The 23,156-nt window shown below is 36.3% G+C and overlaps 1 protein-coding gene across 1 annotated transcript in view; it reads right to left on the minus strand.

Annotated features, from left to right (window-relative positions):
- Positions 1-23,156, minus strand: part of Csas (CMP-sialic acid synthase) — a 59,845-nt gene that overhangs the window by 20,429 nt on the left and 16,260 nt on the right. Inside the window, exons 2-4 of the mRNA XM_081731236.1 lie at positions 18,565-18,749; positions 7,835-7,987; positions 4,795-4,941 (exon numbers count right to left, since the gene is read on the minus strand). Coding sequence (XP_081587362.1) covers positions 4,795-4,941; positions 7,835-7,987; positions 18,565-18,749 — 485 coding nt within the window. The remainder of the gene's footprint in view (positions 1-4,794; positions 4,942-7,834; positions 7,988-18,564; positions 18,750-23,156) is intronic.

The raw sequence follows: 23,156 nt of genomic DNA on the forward strand, positions 1-23,156 counted from the left end.
AAACTGAATTATTGCCTAATTTACAGAAAACTCAATGTACAGTGACAATCATTGGGAACTAGAAACTCCAACTTTTCATAACTATAAGCATGAATTAATCGTATTTATTAATTTGAGAAATACTAATACTCAAAAGACTTTCATGCATGGGATTCTGGGTTCGAGATTTAGTGGGAGAGTCTCGAAAAATTGTAACGGATTATATGGTTCGGATTCTACCTTAAAGTGTAGGTCCATGTCTCATAGCCTTGGTGCTGAAAGGGAAGCTAAACTCCAATCCAAACTCTCATACTTAAAAAGCTCATGTTAGACATACACTTAGAAGGTAATATCACAGTTTTTGTTAAAAATAGGAACCATTAGGTATGACTTATGGAACATTTTCTCACTTACGGCGTAATAAAATGGCTTTTCATCTCCTGGTCACAAATAATATTAATGGAAAACTATTGAAAACATTGGCTTCTGATGGCACAAAATCGTTAACGTTACCGCAGTTGCAGAACTCCTCCACCTCAAAGTGGTACAAAAACGATCTCTCCCAATGCAATCGCTACATTAAATTCTCTTCAATTTCTTCGCCCTTCAAGACTAGAAGTTACTAAACTTAGGCAAGTGAGTGAGTATGCATGTATTTTATTTACTAAATAGATATGCCGAATTTCTCAACTTTATGTCCAATGATTCAAAAGAAATAGATAAATGTAGCAACCTGCTATTATTCGAGACAACCGGCGTTGCCGTTTGTTTGTCTATTCCACGATAACTCTCGATCTCTGTTGGGTTTGATCTCCAGTGCAGACAGGATTTATCCTCCCGCTCTTCCCTCGTCCAAATGGGGCTCAGGAATTTGCTCAGCCTCTGTCAAGTAAGAGAAATCTGTGGTAAATAGGCAGGAGTGTAGTGTTAACATTTCCTCTAAGTGCTGAAGTTATGGAAGAGTCGAGAGATATCTTTACTTTTTTAAAGCTCAAAAGATACATATAATAATAATTCTCCCTTCTCTTACTCTTTTCAGATAGAATTTCCCAAAATTCGGGAAAATAAATCAATATTCCTATTTTTTAGTTAGAAAAACTCCCGTATAGTATTATCATATTTTAATATCTATAAGGTGTTCTTTACCTGCTGCGTCCAATATAGCGAATACATATCCATCTCTTTGATATTAGATTTCGAACGTTCGTGCAAGTTCAAGAATATGATATTCATATTCTGTGCAGCAAGGAATCTCCAAGTATCAAATTAGTTCGTTCATAGTCAACGATTCGGGAAAAATAAGTAATAGTGATTAAATCTCCCCTTCTCCGCCCTTCACAATAGAAGTGATAAAGCTTTTCAAACCATTAAACATCTGTGGCCAACTCTGGAGCTCATTCTCCATCCTCGCTAAATAACTGAGTGTTGAACGGCATGAGGAATAGTAAGCGTTCCTTTAGAATATATCAGTGGCAATTTCTCGATGTTGCCGCGTTCATAGGCGATAAATAAATAATTACAACAAAACTTACTGTGATAAGTTTCACTCTCTCAAAGTGATAAATTTCAATTTTAGATTTGGGCCTGGAAATGTTTCTTCCACGCTTCTCGACCTTCAGCTTCCTCTTTTAACTCCCAATATTTTCTTCTATTTCTCAAATCATCGATCAGCTGTCTTCTTCTTCTTCCTATTCCTCGCTTCGCTTCCATCTTTCCTTCTATGGTGGTGTGAAGAGGAGAATTTCTTCGCAAGATGTGTCCAATCAATTGGCCATCCTACGAAGGATACTTGCCAGAAGTGTCCTCTTTCCTCATATCCGGTTTAAAGTATCTTGGTTTGTTGCTCTCTCTGTCCATTTTATTTTCTCCATTTTCCTCCAACACCACATTTCGAAGCTCTCCAAATAAAGTCCAATATTGAGCCTGCTAGTTAAGAGTGATCTTTTCTTGTTCAATGCTTTTTTAGCTATGACAATTCTTGACCTGATTTCTTTGGTGCAGAAAGCGTCTATCGTCAAAATACTTCCCAGATACTTGAAATTATCGACTTTGCTGATACGGTAGTTTAATTTCGAAGGGAAGATGAGAACAAGTCGAAGTAATTGCTCTACGAAGTTCCATATCTCTCCATGGAAGAAACTTGCAGCAGGTTCAAAGAGACAGGGAAGGCTATGATTCAACACTTGCTAAGCGGGAAGAGAAGTGAAGCGATTTGAAAGCTCTGCGCGATATTGTGAAATACGAAGACCATGATTCTCAAAAGGAAATGTACTACGTAAATCGACTATCATTGGAGCAACTCTCAGAACAAACTGGAAAATACAGCGAGGCTTTTCCGGGCTAAAGGTGCTTACGGAAACTGATTTAATTATTCCGTTTTCCACAGCCACAGACAAAGCCACTTTTCGTCTATGATGGTATTCTTTTACCCTCAACGACACTCCATGAGATACCAACGTCAATTGGGTCTCGTTCCCTTGCCTTACAATAAAAACATTCTGCGTGCACTAGATCTATACCAGCTTGCAAATTGCTCAAGTAAACTCCTGTATGTTATGTAAGGAGTGCCTGGCAAATTGTGTGTTTCATCGTGAGTGATTTCTCAATTTTTTTTTTTTTTTTTTTTTTTATACGAATATCTCAAAATTTTCTTGTGATAACCGTCCTGTAAATCCCAAATATTTTAAATAAGAGTGTTACCAATTTTCTTTACAAAAATTACTTCTTCTTCTTATTCACATCAACCATAGGTTGGTGGGCAACATGAAAAATTTAAAACTTTTCTCTCGCTTGGTAGAGCTGTTTTATACTTTGATAAGGCCTCTTCTTCGTAAATGAACAAAAATTAATATTTCGTATATTTCTGTACTAACACACAGGAAAATATGCAACTGAATTGAGTTGTGTATATCTTTTTCTAATATTTGAATGTTAATGATTACCCTTCGTTGTTTTGGATTTGTGTACCGTAATATTTGTCATTATAGTATATCCTTTGTAAAAGGAGCTACAGATATGTTTCAAACTCCATAAATAATAAATAAATGAACAGTTTTGTCATGTTTCTTGACACTTTTGTCATTGTCCCCTCGAATTTCTGCTCCCTCTAAGAAGGAGCTATGAACCTGCAGGCATCCTACGAAATTCACAAATTTACGTAGGATAAAGTATCATTTCAAGCTAGTTTGAAATTTCTCTAATATGCCACATTTTTTATTGACAAATCCTCCTCTGAATTATTTTTCTGGATGCGGCACAATTTCAACCAACTTGTAAGATGCATTATCTATCTATTGAGTGTATCAGTAATTAACTCATTTTATGTATTTAATAAATATTGCAATGATAGTATTCATGTACGGATTATGAAATACCAAAATACAGAAATACCTTTCATAACGCGGTTTTGAACAACGGTTATTGTCTTAACGCAATTCTATTACTACATGTAAAGTGAAACCTCTCTAAAGCGGACAGCCGTGGGGAATCAAAAATTGTCCGCTATAGAGAGGTGTCCGCCTTAGAGAGGTTTCAATATTTTCTTACGTAAAGTAATAAACAAGGTAATATGGAATTGAAAAAAAAATATTTTTGCATGAATTACGTGTTTATGAATATTACCAAAATGTTACTGTACCTGCATTATCTTGCGCCATCCAATTCGAGGCACAACATGGGGATAAGATGTTATAGTTTTTGGTGTGTTGCTTTAATTTGTGAGTTAATTGCAGTCCAGCAATGACTTTTTTTAAAAGACAATATGCGTACCCGTGGTCAAAAATACCAAACTTGTATTCTGCTTGGTTAGAGATTCCAGCGGGACAATAGAATGATGTGTCATTCCAAACAGTGGGCAACTGGTCAATCACTTTTGTTTCTGAAGCAGGTTGGGTGGGAGTGGAATGCAAGCAAAGGATATGAGGGTGTTGTGAAACAGAGACCCTTCCTCTGGGTTGCTGAACGGACAGTTGACGAGGCAAAATGTTGTCACACCCACATTTTCTTCCTTGGTGACATACGTATGGATTACTAAAAGTGTATTTTTAGTGCACTTTCCAACTTGTTTCTAGAGAAAGTGTCCGTAATACGGAGGTAAATAATACCTATAAAAGACAAGAAAGACTGTCCGTGTCCGTACTAGAGAGTGTCCGCTTTAGAGAGGTTTGCCAATATGTTTTTTCCTATTACAGTGTTTGGGGATTACAAAATATGTCCGTTATGGGAGGTGTCCGCTTTATAGAGGTGTCCGTTAGTAGAGGTTTCACTGTATTTACAAATTGACAAAAAGTGTGCCAGTTCGAATTTTTAAACAATAAGCATATATATTTTTTATTGTTTATGATTCTAAACTTTTATGATAAATGAATTCAAATATAAACCATTGTAACTGGACCTTGAAAAACGTGGTTTTGCACAACGGAACCAGTTAGTGGCGTTATGCACGGTTTTAGAGTAGTGCTCTTGCACTCTATTAAAAAAATAAAAACAAAATAATTTCGATCAAAAAGGTGTGTAATGAACACACTCCAAACTGCTCTCAGATTTTCATGTCTTTTTCTCCCCTTGTTACTTCCCTTTATTTCTCTTTTTTTCTTTCTTTTCTGTTCACCAAATTCTTCACAATATATTGGCATAAAACAACACAGGCTGGTCTTATGATTGACATAAAGCAAAATTTCTGATTGAAGACAACTATAGAAATATACAGCGTAAGTGTCAGATATGGAAAATAATTCAGTCAGGTATTAAATTTACATACACCACAATATGGTTGATTTGATTTACCCTTACTCAGTAATCATAAATAGGACTTACGTGAAGTTTCTTTCCACCGCAGCTTATGTTCCCTGGTAACAGAAAACACAGAATCGTACCCTTTTTGGATCATATTGTAGGCAGTTTCTAAAAACTTCGGCTCAATAAATGGTGATGTACACTGAATCAAGGCAATAGCTAAAGCATCTGAAGTTAGAAGAGAAGAAAGCATAACTTTAATAAACGAACAGCTATTCGTTTACTTACACAATAATGGTCAGGAATAATAGCTTTTACATGCTTTGTTTCTGTTTGATCTGGTATGACTGCGTGTATTTAAAAAGCATTTTATAAATAATTTCATTTTTACGCATCAGGAAAATTTTAAAATATGAGAAAAAAAACAACAAAAAAAAACTGATCGCTAGACTGACGGGTACTCAAACTTCAACCTCTTGCCTGAAAGGCAAATCCCTGCCACTTTAGCTACCAACATGATCAATTAGTTTAAATGTATTTGTTGATTGTTTCTTACTTAATATAAACATTAAAAAACAAGAAGAAAAATCTTAGAGGAGCGGATTGACTCTACAAAACAATATTATAAACAGCAATTTGGTTGTGGAGATACTACAATCAGTGACATAGGCTAAAGTATGTTATTGACAGTTTTCATCAATTAGAATATCAACACAGGGTAAATAATGATTTGAAGCTTAAACTTTAACAGATTATGAAGAAAAAAGAAGTTTTTAAGCAACTAAATATTTGCAGTTTAAAACGTAGAATAGTAAATGCTTGTTAAGACTGCAGTATGTTCAATTAGCCACAGAATCATTACTGTGTCTCATTTTCTTCCTAGACAACATCACAGAACCTTACGAATATCCAACAGAACAGCAAAGAAGCCTGGCTGACATAAGAAAACTACGAAAGTGATATTTAGTAACTGCATAAAAAAAAAGTCAATGTTAGAAGTTTAAAATATGAAATAAGAAGAAACAACTACCAGCAGTTACTTAGAACGAAGTTTTCCATGGACAGGAATAACCAGGAGTAATATGGACAGGAAATCTTAACTTTTATTCCCTGATACTACACAACGATGGAGCACACTTCAATTGTAACGGTATCGTTAACTTCCACAATTAACATCAACAGGTCAATGGAAATCCATACCATAACACATCATCAACGGCAATTTAGTGACACATTTATGCGATACTATGAACTTCCTCTTCCTAACAGTCTTACGCGAAATGTACACATACTTTGTAGAACAATACACGCATCAGTTCTTCGATGATATGCCATCGAACAATCATTTGAAAGGAAACTTTATGCATCATGTGCTGTCACTAATTTTAATCGACTTGCCGATCGAATTGAGTTGGTAGATGTGAACCTAACCTGGTCGTCACGCTCATCAGATCTCAACTCCATGGCTCTATCTGCGGAACAACTTAAACTGATTGTTTTATGCGTCTCTGATACCTTATCTGGAAACTCCCTACAATGGAATGGTCGAAGATTGTAATACAATCCGGAAAAAAGCCAGAATTCGGCACAGTGTAAAGCTGTAACTGTCATATGTCGATATCCCTTTTTGTCTCAGAAACGAAGCTTTTCTCGGCGAATCTTCATACGGACTTTTCTGCTAGTCAACTTTAGACGACTGTACTCATGAATTTATATCTCATATTTTTTTGGTATATATATATATATTATACAGGGTGCACCATTTACTTTGAAATTCTATTGTAACTTTTAAACTAAACTAATAGATAAAACATGCTGAAATTTTGGGCAATGCAAATATTGACAGGGAGAAATTGTTTAAAATATCCCGTAGTATCATCAAATTAACGATGTTGCCAACCTAACATAGTTCTGTATCAGATTATTAAGTGTTTCAAACTTACACGTTAAGCGAAAAGTTACAATACCACATTTACTATTTAGTGTTACACAGTAAAGACGCTACAGTATAACAAACATCCAAATATTGGGACTCTCTACAACAGTGGTAACGCAAATACGTGACAGTGCACATCGAAAATACTTTAGTGATGAATACTATAATCTCATATGACGTATTTCGTATAAATAAAACAAAGTTACAAGGGACTGAAATTTGACTTTTTTGAAAAACCAGCTTAGATGAATATCATACTCAATCACGTAGATGGTTTTCAACAGATGTCAAGATCATAAAGCTGTTTACAGCATTGTATATTTCAAATCGTTTCGAAGATACGATAAAGATGTCCTATAACTATTCTATCAGGCCTTGTTTCCATATTGCCAAACTAAACACAACAATACATTGAGCACGGCTATGTGATAAAAATATGTATAAAAACACAAACACGTAATAGTTTCAACACACTAACTGACTTCCAGTTCTTTTTTGCTACTTCACGGAAGTCGGATGAAGACACAGTTGGTGTGTTGAAACTGTTATGTGTTTGTGTTTTTATATATATTTTTTATCACATACCCTTGTTCAGTGTATTGTTGTGTTTAGTATGATAAAAGATTCTTGAAGTTTGCAATACTGCTTGAAATTATGAATTGCTACAATTAAAACTATCAAAACTATTGCTGTGATGTTATAGAAGCAAAGGAAAGCAACAATATTTTTTTAAAAAAATTTCCACATATACATCATATTACGCAGAATAGCAATCTCTAACCTATTTTTTAAAATCTTATATCAATGCAAGGATAATTTTGTAGTAGAATGTTTAATGCATCTATACAATTTTGAGTATTATAACACAAACACAGAAAAAATTAATCCTAAAGACTTGTCACAGCTGTTGTTTCTACCATGGCGAAGTTGCACACCGAATTAAAAAAAAAAAAAAGTCACTGAAGTGAAGCAGGACAGATGTTAGAGCGGGTTTCACACAATAAAACGGGGAGGTGATAATAGCACAGCCCTGATGTGGAATATGTAATCAGCTGGTATAATCCTATTTGAAAAATAAACTTTATGTTAGGTTGACAGCATCATTTACACAGTAGTTCTACTTAATACTCTTCTTCGCTTTTTTCCCTCTCATATCATATACCACAGTAGTTCAGCATACAATACCTGAGTGTTTGGAGAAAAATTCTTGAACAGCAGCAAGAGAGGAAGCTGTGTCCGTAGCACTCTCTGCTGACCTTCGATGCACCAACGCACCGAAAGTAGTCGCCTCAGTCGCTATAAGATCACTGTCAGTGGAAACCCACACCTGAGAAAATTCTTTAAGGAAAAAAAAAATCAGTGTATAGTCAGATTCCATTGATTTTTGTCCTTCCATGTAATTTTAATCTGATAGCTGCATTCTGAAATAATAATAATAATAATAATAAAAACTTCATTTCTGGCCACTTCTAAATTTTTATTCGCAGCTAACGCGATATACATATTCTCTTCCCCTATTTTAACTGTCGCCTAGATTAACTATTTTATTGTACCTACAGTTGTCGCTTGCAATCGTATCCTCACTCTTCAGTTTATTTGGGATTGGAGGTGAATTTGGATAAATTACTGTATGGGTTTGCCAACGTCTTACACTCCACACGTACAAGTGAGATTCTCTCAATTCTATACTCGAAAACATTTTATATCTCACGGGGAATATAATTTAGTTATTGTTGCGCAGTTTTTTATTGATTTAATAAATTCCTGTCTATTATTAATATCAGTTAATGATATTTGTGTGTGTTGGATGAGACGGGGGAGAGGACGCTATTGTCGCAAATTGAATTACTGCGCCTTCAGACCACTGTGTTCTGTGAGCCTAATTTCACCCCTCCCAACATGAAAACCTGATTCACACACTAGCCCTCTCCGCTAGTGTACGCAGTGTGAATTGTAGTAAGTTGTTTATGATTAGAAAAGAGGAAGAGGTTGAAGAAGGAACAGAAGTGAATTACTTTAAATTGTAAAAAGCATGTCCTAGATTGTTTGTATTTATGTATATTGGGATATTGGGATCGTCAAATGGTGAGTGTGTTTAGGTGATAACCAATATTTTAAAAAGTTATTCCTCATTTCAGTGTTTTCTTTAGAGAGAAAGAGTTAAATAACATGGAAAAATCTTTATGAAGCTGAAGTTTTTCACTTAGTGTATAGCAGTCAAGGGCAACAGGATTGGTTTTCGAAATCATATCAGGAAATTAATAATCCGATTTGGATCCCCATAGAAGGAAACTTATCTATGCTGGCCACCATCAGTTCCACTGCAAAGTGACCCACTGACAGAAAACATAGTATTTTGTAACAAAAACTATTATACAGAAGGTCGGTCCACATTTATGGAAACGAAGTGGAACGTCCGCCAGAGGCGCTAGAATCGCACAAACAGTAAGCACAGCAGCAATCAGAAACCAGTTGTGTGGAGAATTCGGTAGCAGGAAGAGAAGTGCTCCGAGTGTAAAATGCCTCCAAAAGTAACCCCATTCTGGGAGGGGTACATCACTGCTCTTTCCGACATTTGATACACCTATGGTGTAATTGTGAAACAGTGTTCGTCCAAGGGTTTCACCGTTTCCAAGAAGGGTATTACCAATGTATTGAAACGCAACAAGAATGGACAGCCAGAGGAAGCGGGTGTGCGCACAGTGGCACGAAAACAACACCTCCGTCCCAAACATACAATGGACGTGGTTCGACAAGTGCAGAAGTTGGTGACCCAGGAGAATTCGCCGCCACAAAGAGACATTGCCAAAAGTGTTAGAAGATCCAAATCAACTGTGCAGAGGATAATCAGCCAGGATTTACGCCTGCAAGTGAAGCATAAGCCACGTGTTCACATACTCATAGCCAAACTCATCCGGGAACGCATGGTCCATTGCAAACGGCTCTATGAACGGTATTTAATGGGCGACAAATGGAAATATGTGGTCGCGTTAGACGAGGCCTGGATCTATTTGTCAAACTCCAAGTGGGTTCGAGCCATTTACTATCATCCAAAGGATGCCAGGGAAAATGCTAATTGGGTCCACACGTGCCGCGAAAGTTTTCCTCGTGGCTTCATGGTGGTTGCAGGTTTTTGCCATAAAGGAAATCTTCCCCTGCATAAAGTTACACGAAATGTGCAAATTAAAACAGCATACTATCAACAACACGTTTTGGAGCTATTATACCGGCAGCATATTTCGTCGTTGTATGGTGCTGAGGTGTCGAAAGTCTTCATTCATCAAGACAAACCAGCCAGCAACACGGCTCGAACAACAATTGTGGCACACATGGCCCCCAAAGCACGTGAAACTGGAATCCATGCTATCCCATATTCAGACATCCCTATCAAGTCTCCCGACGCTGCACCAATGGACTTTTGTTCTTTCGGGTGTTTGAAGCGAGCGATTTCCTTACGTCGCCCACGCACATTGACTATCTTGTGGAAAGTTTGCAAGGAGGAGTGGTCCAAACTTGATTAGATTTCTCTAAACAGAAGCCTACTCTAATGGAAACTTCGGTGGGTTTATAGTCAGGGTCGTTATATCGAGCACAACGGAAATCGAGCTGGTGGAAATACGGCTTTACACCCTTGCGTAGGGGACACAAAATAGCTTCCATAAATGTGAACCAACCTTCTGTAGATGGTAATAAGCTCTCTTCTCTCTACACTCAACCAAACAACACTTCTACCTGACCCCAGATATCAATATGACAGCCAACTGAAATTTCCTGTTATCATTCTCCCCTTTCATTTTTCTTTTATTGATACTGTTTTTCTTCCTGTTTGAAGCGCTGACAGTAGTGTTTTGGAAAACAAAGTATCGAAAATAGCCAAAACGAAAATGAATTCGAAAGTTGTTGCTAAATGCTTCATCAAGCAGGGAGGGAAAGAAGTACGAAGAAAAGGTACGAACTTCAGAAAAATTGTAATTTCAATTACAGTTTCATTTGTTACTTTCAAGTTGGGATGCATGGAGTTTAAGTAAATATATAAAGTCTAACTCAGCACAGAGCCGTAGCTACGGGGGGGGGGGGGGAGCGGGGCGGTTGACCCGGGCGCTGGTAGGAAGGGGGCGCCGAACGAGCAAGAAGAAAGAAAAGGTGTCAGAAAAAGTAAACGACGCGGCGCCCCGTAAAAGAATTGGCGCCCTATTAAATCAATATTTCTGTCAATTTACAAAGAAATACATTTGTTTAAAATTTTTTTGCTCGCACCGCTCGCAACCCAAAATTTTCAATGACAGTCACAAGTTTTTACTTATTACTTAAAGAAAGTTATTATATACGATTTGTTAATGACTATGTGATACACAAGGTATTGAGTAATGACAGTGTGCGCAAAAGCGGTTTCAAAATCGGAAGCAATCAAAGTCTGAAATACGTGTTCAGCGTTGTGATGGTGATGAGTAGAGACCGGATGTTAGGCAAAATGCCTATTCTTTAATATTAAAGATATGATCAAAAATAACGTTTTAAAGTTTATATAAGGGGTTATAGTTTCGATTTAAGCCAATTTTATTTTGCCTATTTTGCCTATTTCGACCTTTACTGCCTAAATAATTGCTTTAGTGCCTAATGTTGCCTATTCTATGCATTTTCTTCAAAATAAGCCTTCATTGGGAAATATATAATTTATATAACATAAATAATACATACATATATACGTATATTAGGTGTTTGTAAACACAAGCACGTGGTACGTTACAATATATACACAGGGTGAACTTCAAAGAGGTGCACATACTTCCTAGGTGATTAATGATATCAAAAGAAGACAAAAAGTTCTCTTGTAGTTTGTCGAATTCAGTGTCGTGTGCGAGTGATAATGATGCCAACTTGGAATCGAAAATCGAATATTGACAATTGGACTAGAAAAGATAGATGTGCACATACGTTCGGAGGTGATTCGTGACATGAAAAGAAGACAAAAAATCCTGTTGAATGTGGAATTCCGCGTCGTGTACGATTGACAGGGATGCAAACTTGGAATCGAAAATCGAATCCTGACCATTGGAACGGAACAGATAGATGTGCACATACGTTGGAAGGTGGTTCGTGACATGAAAAGAAGACAAAAAGTCCTCTTGAATTCACGAATCACCTCCCAAAGTATGTACACACTTTTATGTCTCGCTCCAATTGTCAGGATTCGATTTTCGATTCCAAGTTGGCCCCCCTGTCACTCGTATACGACACGGAATTCCACAACATGCAAGAGGACTTTTTGTATTCTTTTGATGTCACGAATCACCTCCCGAAGTATGTGCACATCTTCCAGGTTCACCCAGTATATATGGAATGCATAGCAAGCTTCGTTTTTATATGCAATAAAAGAAGACATTGACAAAGAAGTATGTTTCTATATTCTTTGAGCATTATTTATGACTTGAATCTATTTTTTAATGGTATTGAGTATTTAACTTCATTATTTCGAGCTACATTTTAGTGCCTATTTTACTGCCTATTTTTTAAATTTTTAATGCCTATTTTCTAGGTTTTTAGTGCCTAAACATCCGGTCTCTAGTGATGAGTTTGCTTAGTTAATCACACTTTTCTACCCAATCGAACTAATCACGATGGTGAGAATGAAGGTTTAAGAATGAGAGGAGTGAAGAAACACACGCAAGCTGCTGTTTGCGCTGAACTATTAAAAATGAAGGTAAACAATCGGAATAATAGCATATTCGAAATCTTAGAGTAGGGGCTAAAAGGGTCAAAGCTTAACCCAACGAATTTCGTCTTTCTCAAAGACTAATTACTAGCAGTGATTTTTTAAATTCCATTGATATGAAATGCTTCTAATTTAAAGGAATTTATTGGGATCATTTCTCCATGAACTAGTTGAAGCGCCAGGATATGTTTTCTGTGCATACGTATCAGTTGTTTTCTGTTTTATCTATCTACATACAGACATAATATAGACCTTCTGAATTTCCGTTATACATCACAAAATATTTTTTACCGTAAAAGAACTAACTCAGAGGTTCTATAGCCCCCTCTTGGATCCGCCACTGTATATATATCGAGTGTATCAAAAATCCGGGGCCATAGACCAACTTTGTTATACGTTATTAGTAAAGATATGAAAAATGGAAAATTGTTCAAATAGGAAATTTTTAATCTAAAATGCCGGATTTTTTTTTTTTTTTTTTTTTTCAATTGCACCAGTCGTTTGGGCTCCATACTGGAGAGGCGCTCTACGTTAAATAAAAACGCAACGTGTACAGTTGCAGTTCGAATGAAACGTACGAGCACGGAAAAATGACACGGGGAATGAGCACATTGCTGTGTTAGGGAAACTACAACACCTTGAACTCGTTTTCAAAGAATTTTGTATTGTTGATATGGTGAAGGTCTGAGAGAATAGTCTGCTGAATTGGCAATATTATTTTTCCATTCAATATTAGACGTCTTACCCAGTGTGGAGCTCAAATGGCTGATACGATTGGAAAAGTTTAACCATTCCAGATTCAAAAACAGCTATTTTCAACAACTTTCCTCTCTTCCCATTTTTTTTTTCTTATCTTTAGTCAACGAAGTTGGCCTATGGCACCGGACTTTTGACACATTCAGTATATATATATATATATATATATATATATATATATATATATATATATATACCAAGTTCGTGCGCTTTTTAACCATTCCCGCGTCCATTTGGCTGCTGCGGCGACACCTGTCGCCGTACCATTAAAGTTTTGACTGTTTGGGAAAGCTTATTCATTGACGCATCAGCCACGGTGAATACAACAACGCATTTGTTAGTGTGGTGTGTAAAAATCGCTCGTGATCATGTCAGTGTCAAATGAAGTTTTTAGAGCTTGTTTGCTTTACGAGTTTAAATTAGGGACAAATGGTGCAGAAGCAGCTAGAAAAATATGTGTTGCTTTCGGAGAGAGTGTAATAAGTAAACGTACAGCACAAAAAAGTTCCAGACCTTTTCAACTGGTGACGAGACCCTGCAAGATAGGCCTCGCTTTGGAAGGCTTAAATCAGTGGATATGGACCACATGAAGGCCGCTATTGAAGATGATTCCAGTCAAACATGTGAGGAACCTGCTCATCGATTCGAGGTAAGCAGGGAAACCATTCGGGTAAGTCTGCATCAGTTGGGGAAGACCTGGAAACTGAGTCAGTGGGTCCCTCACCAGCTGGCCGCTACGAGCCAAGTTCTAAGACTGAATATTTGTTCATCTTTGTTGACGAGACACAAAATCTGTCCAATTTTAGACCGTATATTAACTTGTGACGAGAAGTGGGTCATCTATGATAATAAAAAACGGTCATACCATTGGCTATCACCGAATGATCCGAAGCCTTTGACTGCAAAACCGAACATCCATCAACGCAAGGTTTTGCTCTGTGTTTGGTGGACTACAAACGGTATCGTGCACTACGAATTCTTGGAACTGGTAAGACAATTACCAAAGATGTGTACTCATCACAACTGAGAACGGTAGCCAACAAACTGACCCAGAAACAGCCAGCACTAGTGAACAGAAGAGGTGTGCTCTATCACCAGGACAACGCGCGCCCTCATACCGCAAAACAGACGCTGGAGGTAATCTTAGAACTTGGTTGGGAGCTTCTACCTCATCCTCCCTACTCCCCAGATGTCGCCCCCTTCGGATTACCATTTATTCTTGGCCATGGACAACTTTATGCGTGGCAGGCAGTTCAAGACTGAACAAGACGTCAAAAATGCAGTTGCTGAGTTTTTCGAGTCTCGGGAACAAATATTCTATAAAACTGGCATTTACAAGCTTGTTGAGCGCTGGGAGAAGGTTGTAGAAGCAAATGGAGGCTATTTTGCCGAATAAATAAACCGTTAAAACCCTGTAATTGAAAGTTTTCTTTCACAGTATAAAAGCGCACGAACTTTCTTGCTTCCCTGGTGTATATATATATATATATATATATATATATATATATATATATATATATATATATATATATATATATATATATTAGGGTGGAGCGAAAAGTTCAAATTTTCGAATATCGATTTCTAATCGGGGCTCAAAAGTTGCGTATTTGCATGCTCATCAACGAAATGATAACGAAAAATATCACACTTTGGATCTTCAGTTCGCGCAAACGGCCTAAAGTTTGAAAAAAAATGACACCCCCCCCCCCCAAAAAAAAAGAAAAAACACCAAATTTACCTTTACGCGAAAGAATTAGATTTTTAAGTATCGAATTCTAATAGGGCTCAAAAGTTGCGTATTTGTATGCTAATCAATGGAAAAATACATTGATAACAAAGAAAATCACACTTCGGATCCTTAGTTCGCGCATACAGCCTAAAGTTAGAAAAAAAATGACAGAAAAAACCAAAATTTACCTTTATGAAAAAAAATCACATTTTTGAGTATTGAATAGTAAAAGAGCTCAAAAGTTGCGTATTTATGTGCTAATCAATGGAAAAATAACGAAAATAATCACACACAGATCTTTATTTCGCGCAAACGGCCTAATTTGAAGAGAAAAAAAAAAAAAAACGAAAATTTACCTTTTCGCAAGGAATATACAGATTACTTTTTTTTTTCATTTCTTTATCGTCTAAGTACTTTATTTTAATTGTGTGAGGACATTTTTGTTAATAATTCGTTAATGTAAGTGATTTTATATATTTTATTTTCATAATGATTTTGCAGCTCTTCGCCCATTTGTCATCGTTTTCTTTCTTTCTTTTTTTCTTTTCTTTTTTTTTTTTTCATGAAATGGCCTAGAACTCATCACGAGGAGGTGGCTGCAATTCGAGTTCCACCCACATCCTGCTTAACTTTCCTACAAATGAGGGTGTGCTAAATTATGTTGATTTAGTCAAGATTGTTGTCTTAAATTCAGATTTTTTAATCAAATTTTGGCATTGTAAGTCTTGAGAACAAAGTTGCTCTAATGTAGCCATCTCTGTTTTCTTGTCCACACAATTTTCCTGCAAACTCCGTAACAAGTTTGAGACCTTTCGACTTCCTGAGGTCCTTAACTAAATCAACATAATTTAGCACACCCTCATTGGTAGGAGAGTTGAGTGGGTGGAACTCGAATTGCAGCCACCACCTCGTGATGAGTTCTGGGCCATTTCATGAAAAGAAAGAAAAAAACGTTGACAAATGGGCGAAGAGCTGCAAAATCATCATGTATAAAATGTATAAAATCACTCACAATAATGAATTATTAACAAACATGCCCTCACACAACTGAAATAAAGTACTTAGACGCTATAGAAATGAAAAAAAAAAAAAAAAGTCATCTGTATATTCCTTGCGTAAGGGTAAATTTTCAGTTTTTTTTTTTGGGTCATTTTTTAAAAAGCTTTAGACCGTTTGCGCGAACTGAAGATCTAAGTGTGATTATTTTCGTTATTTTTCCATTGATTAGCAAGCAAATACGCAACTTTTGAGCCCTTTTAGAATTTGATACTCAAAAATTTGATTTTTTCGCGTAAAGATAAATTTTGGTGTTTTCTGTCATTTTTTCAAACTTTTGGGCCGTTTGCGCGAACTGAAGGTCCGATGCGTGATTTTTTTTCGTTATTTTTCCATTGATTAGCATGCGAATACGCAACCTTTGAGCCCTATTAGAATTCGATACTCGAAAATTTGATTTTTTCGTTCCACCCTAAGTGCGTTTGCACATGGCAACGATAATATCGGTGGAAGCGCCGATAATGTCGGCGGTGGAATCGACTTCAATGTACTCAAATCGTAGCTTGCACACGCCACTGATATTATCGGCCGATTCTCCGACACGTAGATGCTGTCGGCCAAGCCCCCGATATTGTCGGCGACATCACCGTCACCGGTTTTGTCGGGGGCAATGTTTTCTTATGATTGGATGCACATGCGGCCGATAATGTCGGCCGGCTAGTGGTTTAGGTGAAGAGTGAGTGACAAAGCGCTGTGTATTCTTGTTTCTTTTCTTGTCTTTGGAATTTTGTTGTTTCCATTTTTTCTATTACAATTGTATATTATTATTATTATTGTTATTATTATTATTATTGTTATTATTATTATTATTTACAGTCTCTGTTTTGGAGTAGATAATTCCTTGTATTAAATAAAGTATAAAATATGGGAAGTGTGAAGAGTACTGGTTTCCCTCTAAATAGCTATTCTCAAATAGCATATAGGAAATTTAGAATTTAGATAACCAATTTCCCTTGATTATTCTACTCCCTTTTTATTTTTGTTCTCTCTCTCTGACACACTCTTTGATTGCATCTTTTTTAATGTAGTAATGCATTTAAATTTTATTACATTCTGGAAATTAATTTAAGCGTAATTTTCAAAGTTTGATACACTGTGAACATAAGCATATGGAAAAAATACTGATTATTACTACTTCCTTTTATTTTCATCAGAATTGTGTGCAGATCACTTTTCCCGGTCCCACTCAATAAGCAATGATTGAATAGAATATTTGTTGACAAGTTAAAGTAGAATTATTACTATTTTGAAACGAAACCAGCAAATCAAACACTTTTTGAAAAGCTCCGAAGGACAGGTGACTCAATTGGCATTTAATTCATTGTGATCTCAACAGGGATGTGACTCCATGCTTCACTTGTTGGAGATATTTTCTCTCACTTCCAAAAGTATCCCCTCCCTCCACTTTTTAAAAGAATTTGTGGCATGGCAATTGAAAACAAAGACCAAAGCTATCGGGGGATTTAGGAATTAGATTTATGAGCTGTCGGCAACTAAGGCCATTTAGCCCGTCACGTTTGAGGGATGACGTCCTTCGGCGAGCACACTATCCGGGGAAAGGAAAGGAAGAAAGGATTGGGAAAGGAAGGAAGCGGCCTGAGACCTGTAAGTTAGATACCACCCCGGCATTTGCCTGGTGTGAATGAGGAAAACCCAGAAAACCTCATTCAGGGTGGCTGGAATGAGTGGTGGCTGAGTTTTACACTTTTTCGACGAGTGCCCCCACCAGGAACTGAACCCAGGACCGCTCGGACTAAAGCTATGTATGCAAGTTTTCCGTCTCCCCTTTGTACCGGGATCGACCTCCTGATAAAGAGTTCTGCAGTTTAGCTACGGTGACTGGATGAAAAGGTTGTGTATTCATGCATTCTTACATTTCTAATAGTTTTGCTTAGAATTTTAGAGATGGCAAGAATGTTTCCATACGATATATTAACACTTATTGAACTTGTGGAATGTAGACCTTGCATATGGGATAAGATAACAGACTCTTTCAAGGACAAAATTGAAAAGCGAAAAGCATGGCGAGAAGTTTATGCAGCTCGGCCGACGATTTTGAGTTCATGGACAACAAGAAACGAGAAACGACAGGTATGTATGGAGCAATGTAAAACAAAATTACTAATTCGAATCTTATCATTTAATCTACTATGACATTAGTGTTAATTGCATGGAAAACAATATAATATACATACATACATACGATATGTAACAGTGTTTCAACAAAAATTAAAACTAATATAGTTTGCAATGTACCGCAGCATCAATTATCATCGAAACGAAAATAATATGTTTACGAAATCTATTTAAAACGCTCTGTTAAATCTAAACATGCTTAGGCATATTTTTTCTAAGTTTTGTACCGTCCTCCACACCTCTTCAGAGCAGTTTTTGTAATCCTTGTTTTAAAAAATAATTTTCCCGATTATTATTACTTTTATTTGTTTTCATATATGGAGAAGATTTTTAGAAACACAGTGATAATATATTGTGTGTATCGATTACTTGGCCCATCACCGGCAACGTATTGGCGACGTGTGCAAAGTACGCCGATACCGACATTATCGTGTGCAAACACGCTATTATATATATATATATATATATATATATATATATATATATATATATATATCCTGTCAATCCATATTTTATACTTACTTCCAAATTGAAGCATAGCTTTGAGAGCACGACCTAGTAATGTAACACCTCCAACTTCAGCAAGATTTTTATTCGGGATCCCTTTGCTGCCACCCCTTGCTAAAACTAAGCCTACTACTGGCATTTCATTTCTGGGGCATGCATAATCTAATTTACACTCTCCATAATGTTCATCTTCAGTTCCCCTGAGAAAGAAAAAGAGAAGAAAAATTACATTTGTTGGCATTATTATAATTCTCTTTTGTATTAATTTTTATTCATTTTTAAAATGTATTTGATTCTCTGGAGATTGTAGAATTAAGGTATTTTACAATATGTTCAACAGCTGCGCACTTACAAATCTTTTCACATTATAAGAATATAAAAGCTGTGAGTTGGTGAAAGAACCCCAGTTTTAGAGTTTTAGTAGTACAAAAATTGTGTTGACAGGACTATTTATTTTGAATACAATTAACAGTATAAATCATCCTTCGATAACAGAAATTTTATATTTGTTTTAAAAAAATCATCTTGGTCATATATAATCTGAAGTTATAACCACTTTCCGGGGTCTGTCGCCGTTGTCCCGCCAATGAGTATTTTCAGGAGACCTGGACTTACCTGGGTAAGACATTGAAGGACATCTTCAAAAAGGGACTACATAGGTCTAATTGTACTGTGCTTCACATACTCCAGCAGATATGCAAGAAGAATTAGGGAGTTCCACGATCTGATTGCTGTTAGTGTTGAGAAGATAGAGGTCTATCTTTAATAATTACCTTTTTCAAGTGAAGCATTCTCGATTTGTAATTAACTGACACATTGAGAAAGATATTTTACCTGTTTATATTAACACGCAACTATGTAACAAAAACAAAGTAAATGTAGCCGCATTACGTTTGATTCCATACTAGCTGAAGTGCCTGTTCTTTGCACGGGTTGAATTAGGTTCAAGGAAAATGTCTGAGCCTTCTCTTCCCTTAGGACACGCACATCAATGAAAGTGTAATAAGACATTCTATTTCTGAAATGAATTTTTAACCCCCTTCTATCTTAGGATACGCCCTTTAAAGAAAGTTATATGATATTATTCCAGCTTCAGGTAGGTACTATGTTCTAAAGCTCGTTTTAAATTGTTCAACCATTTTGGATGATGCGATTACAAACAGGCGTCGTCGATTTCAATGCGAAGAAAGAAATTACACGAAACACCATCTTTCTTACCTTAAAATTGAAATTTTTAAAAAACAGGAAGTGACGTGTCTCTTCGTTTTTAGTGAGGTGTTTATACACCGTATTTCATCGTTTTAACTTGACGTGCTCACGAGATACTGTAATTTTGGCTGAAATTTTGAAACCCCTTTACCTGCATTACGATGTGCCCTTTAATCAAAGTAACCAATAAATAAATAAATAAATAAATAACAATAATGAACTATGTTCCAAAATTCATTTCGAACTGTTCAACCGTTTCCCTGTAATGCGATCACAAACACCAAGCAACTTCGATTTCAATGGAAACAAAAAGAATTATGGAAAATCACCCCCTTCTTTTAAAAGGAAAATTTTCAAAAACGTTGCAACACATGCTAACTTTAACGAGTTTATATACCGGGCTTGTTGTTTCAGCTTTCTAACTTGGCGGCTTCATGACATACTGTATTTTATTTTACATGAATTTTGAACATCGCCTACTCTTTCTCCTAGGATGCGCCCTTGAATCAAAGTAATATAAAAATCCCAGTTCAGGATAATTTATACGATAATTTATCGTGATATACGTTAATTTTAGCCTTAATACGATATATGATAATGCCCTTGCGATAATAGGTGAATATACGATAATTTTAGAACGCACACTTTTTTGCAATTTTTGAATGTGGAAATAAATTGAAGGTTTGCATTACAGAATTATAAAACAGACTGAGGTTTCTAAATCGCTAAAATAAATCAATAAGATGAAAATACTGCAGAAAAATCAAAAATAACATATTTCTACTGCAAGGTGCAGCAGTTCCTTAAAGTTTGTTACTGTGAAATAAAAAAAAAAAAAAAAAAAACGGTAATACAGTGAAACCTCCCTAAAGCGGACAGCCGTGGGGAATCGAAAATTGTCCGCTATAGAGAGGTGTCCGCCTTAGAGAGGTTTCAATATTTCCTTACGTAAATTAATAAACAAGGTAATATGCAATTAGAAATTTTTTTATGAATCACGTATTTATGAATATTACCAAAATGCTACTGTACCTGCATTATCTTGCGCCATCCAATTCGAGGCACAATATGGGAATAAGATGTTATAGTTCTCTGCACTTTACAGTTATCGCTACTTACTACGTTTTCGGTGTGTTGCTTTAATTTGTGAGTTAATTGCAGTCCAGCAATGACTTTTTTAAAAGACAATATGCATACCCGTGGTCAAAAATACCAAGCTTGTCTTCTGTTTGGTTATATATTTCAGCGGGACAGTAGAATGATGTGTCATTCCAAACAGTGGGCAACTGTCAATCATTTTCGTTTGCAGCAGGTTGGGTGGGAGTGGAATGCAAGCAAAGGATATAAGGGTGTTCTGAAACAGAGACGCTTCCTCTGGGTTGTTGAACAGACAGTTGAGGAGGCAAAATGTTGTCACAACCACATGTTCTTCCTTGATGACATACGTATGAATTACTAAAAGTGTAATTTTACTGCACTTTCCAACTTGTTTCTAGAGAGAGTGTCCGTAATATGGAGATAAATAATACCTATAAAAGACCAGAAAGACTGTCCGTGTCCGTACTAGAGAGTGTCCGCTTTAGAGAGGTTTGCCAATATGTTTTTTCCTATTACAGTGTTTGGGGATTACAAAATATGTCCGTTATGGGAGGTGTCCGTTAGTAGAGGTTTCACTGTACTAGTAATTTTGGTAAGTTTACATTGGCTAACACCTGAAGTAGCATTATCAAGAAGTGCTGCAAGGTCATCAACATTTGTTCCGCAAATGAGAGCTGTACAGAGAGTTACCTCGAGAAACAATCATGATATGCAAGTGATAGACGATCAGTGAAGAGCACTAACTTACGCGGTGCTTCCGGAAAATCTGCGATCTAAGCAAGTGGACGATTTTTTTAATTTTTATATCAAAAATGCTAGTTTCTCATGGAAATCACGAATTTTTAGAATTGGGAAGGGTTGTATTAGATACGTTAGCTTTGCCACATACTAGTGCTAATTGTGAGCGTGTATTTTCTTAATAAAAACATCGTTAAGAAACAAATTTCAGTCAAGTACACTTAGTGATATAATGCCCGCTGCCCAGTGTATACAGAATTATGTCGAATTTGAAACCAATGAATTAATGATCGGGTCAATGAATAAGTCAAATATATAGGCGGTGCAAATAAGGATTAAAAAGGTGATAAAGATAGTGACACCGATTTGGCGTTCAAAACTGAAAATTACTAGGTAAGTTTATTATATTTTATTGCTTTATTAATTAGTATTATATTTGTTTCTACAATTATCACGTTCACACCGAACATACAATAATTTTGTGTAATACACGATAATTTTAAAGACAAAAATCGATAATTTTGTTCTCTGAGGTTGGCAACAGTGATCACTACGTACAATCGTTCAAATTCTACACCAGGAAATGTGCAGTCTAAGAAATAGTAACATGTATGCCAGTGGTACAGTTCAATTTCAGAACAACACGCCACATCAAGCTGAGCCCAGATGGAGTGACGTTGTGGAAGTAACCAGCCTACTATAGCTCGTCCAGAGTTAAGTCTGTTAAGTGATTGCTTATGGGCTTTTACTCCTGCGTACTTACCCCCTTAAACAGAACAGATTTCACTATTGTAGTTTATCTTAAAGAATGTTAAATATTTACCGACGATACAAAAATAATTTTCGTAACTTCTCTTTTCCTTATAAAGTATTTAATTAGCTTTTAATGGCTAGTTTTTGTTTTTTAAACTCGAAGGAGGAAGACACGATAAGCCTAACGGCTGCTAAAACGTTGCCGGTGCATTTTCACATGACTAAAACTGTCTGCTCAAAGATATCGTTGCCAACTGACGAGAAATTTTACCGTAGTGTCAACCTACATTCGTGCGCTCATTAGTACCTAGGTATTGTCACTTCCACTGATTTCAAGTACGGAAAAAGATAGCTAAAAAGGAATAAAAGTACGGCCAGAAAAAATTGAATGAAATCTTTCTGATTTTAAGAAAAAGTAAAATTTTACTTCCATCTCCTTTTTTTCTTTCTTTTTTCTATCTCAACCAAAGAAAAATATTTTAATCAAAAAAGGAAAGAGAGCGGAAATATTGCAGCTTAACGCGAGATTCGAACAACTTGTGTCCCCACCGGGAATCGAACCCAGGAACCTTTGATTACAAGGCGGCGAGCGTAACCACTCATCCTCGGGGCACTCTGAATAAAAAGGCAGTAATAGTTTCAGGGGATGGTCTGCGGGATGTTTTTTCAAGTACTTCAGTTTTATTAGGTCTATTATTATTATTATTATTCAACCAAGCTACAGCCATAATCCATATCTTTTCATAACTATTAACTTATTTGTATTAAATATAAACGCTAAGTGTAAAACTTCTTAGGCCAAACACTGA

This window comes from Thermobia domestica, chromosome 11 (assembly GCF_964235325.1).
Source record: "Thermobia domestica chromosome 11, izTheDome1.hap1.1, whole genome shotgun sequence".
Lineage (NCBI taxonomy): Eukaryota > Metazoa > Arthropoda > Insecta > Zygentoma > Lepismatidae > Thermobia > Thermobia domestica.